The 1,989-nt window shown below is 26.6% G+C and overlaps 1 protein-coding gene across 1 annotated transcript; it reads left to right on the plus strand.

The window, feature by feature from the left end:
- Positions 1 to 136: 136 nt before the first annotated feature.
- PRSY57_0026500 (rifin) lies at positions 137 to 1,189 on the plus strand (the record flags this gene model as incomplete). The annotated part of the gene is made up of 1 exon (XM_020114322.1): positions 137 to 1,189. A coding segment is annotated over one exon (1,053 nt), but the record flags the coding sequence as incomplete, so codon positions are not given.
- Between the last annotated feature and the right edge of the window lie 800 nt (positions 1,190 to 1,989).

The raw sequence follows: 1,989 nt of genomic DNA on the forward strand, positions 1-1,989 counted from the left end.
AATAATTATACTTATATATCCATATATAATATATATATATATATAGCCAAAATATACATATTTATTAAAAATATATAAAATAATAAACTACAACTAAACATTACATATTTATATATATATGTCACCATTTTTATAGGAACATAATGAAAAGAACCAGAAAAGCACCACACCACATACACCAAAAATACCAACCACCAGGTTATTATGCGAATGTGAATTATATGCACCTGCCAACTATGACAATGACCAAGAGATGAAAGCTGTGATGGAAAATTTCAGTAAACAGACAGAAGAACGTTTTCATGAATATGACGAAAGGATGAAAAATACACGCCAGAAATGTAAAGATAAATGCGATAAAGAAATACAAAAAATTATTTTAAAAGATAAATTAGAAAAAGAATTAACAGAAAAGTTGTCAACATTAAAAACTGATATACGAAGTGAGGCCATTCCAACATGTATTTGCGAAAAGTCGATAGCGGACAGAATGGAAAAAGGGTGTTTGCGATGTGGAAGTGTGTTGGGTGGTGGTATTGCACCAACGGTTGGTTTGTTAGGAGGAATAGGTATCTATGGGTGGAAGATGGGCGTTCCTGAAGCGGCTGCTAAAGCTGCGGCCATAGCTGCCGGTAAAGCTGCCGGTGAAGCTGCAGGTCTTAAGGCAGGTATGAAATCAGTTATTGTGGCATTAAAATATATTAAAGTAGATGAATTATTTTCTGAAATATACAAACCTTTTGTTGCTAAAAACATTTATACTGAAGTTACAAAGCTTGCTCCTGATATTGTTAAAAAATATGGTGAATTTTGTCCGTCGTCAGGCACTAGCGGTCCTGCTACGTGCATAGAATTTGGTTCTAATATAGGTATGGTTGGAGAAGGTGTTTTCTATGATACTCCAGATGTAATCATACCAAAAGCGTTAAACCTTTATCTTAGTGATGCCAAAAAGTCTGCTGCTACTGAAGCTGCTCGTGTGACTACTTCTGAAACAGCAACTCTTACAAAAGCAAATGTGGATGCAGTAAACACTGCATATGGCAGTTTCCAGACTGCTATTATTGCATCCATCATTGCAATAGTGATCATAGTTTTAATTATGGTAATAATATATAAGATTTTACGTTATAGAAGAAAAAGAAAAATGAAGAAAAAACTACAATACATAAAATTATTAGAAGAATAGACATTATATGTTTGTTATGCAAATGTTGGTAGGATGTTTGGTACATGTCCTGTTTTTCCTTGAATGTGCCATGTTTTTTTTATCCATTATAAATAACTATATAATTTTATATGTATTAAGTGTACACATATAATATATTTTGTTATGCGTCAATTTATTTTGATTATTTAATGTATTAATTATTTTATTGTTTATGATAATTTTTGTTTTTTTTTATAAAGACTTTTATTCTATAATAAATCATATATTTATTAATATATATATTAAATAATAAACTCATAAGTGTAGGTATATGTAATTGTTTAGGAAAATAAAATATGGAATGCATATATATATATATATATTTATATAACACTACATATTATATGTTATATAATAAAATATATAAGAAAAATATTTATATGTTAATAATAATAATTATTAATTGCAGGAAACATATTATTCATACGAAAGTAAATTAGTTTATATGTATATAATAAAAAAATTAATATAAATATACATTTCTATTTTGACAAATATGTTACCTACCAAAGCCTAACATGTTATATATATTTATATATATATATATATATATATATATATATGTATTAATTTATATATATATCATATCTTCTTGTATACTTAGTATATTATTAAAAATATCATAAAAGTATAAATACAAAATGGGGAAAAAAAAAAATAAAAAATACATAATACATATAAATAAAAGAACACTAACGAATATACGACAGCATAGCAATTAGATGAAATAAATATAAACATAATCGTAAGAAAAGGGAACAATATAGTAAATCAAAAAT

Source organism: Plasmodium reichenowi (assembly GCF_001601855.1).
Source record: "Plasmodium reichenowi strain SY57 chromosome Unknown, whole genome shotgun sequence".
Classification (NCBI taxonomy): domain Eukaryota; phylum Apicomplexa; class Aconoidasida; order Haemosporida; family Plasmodiidae; genus Plasmodium; species Plasmodium reichenowi.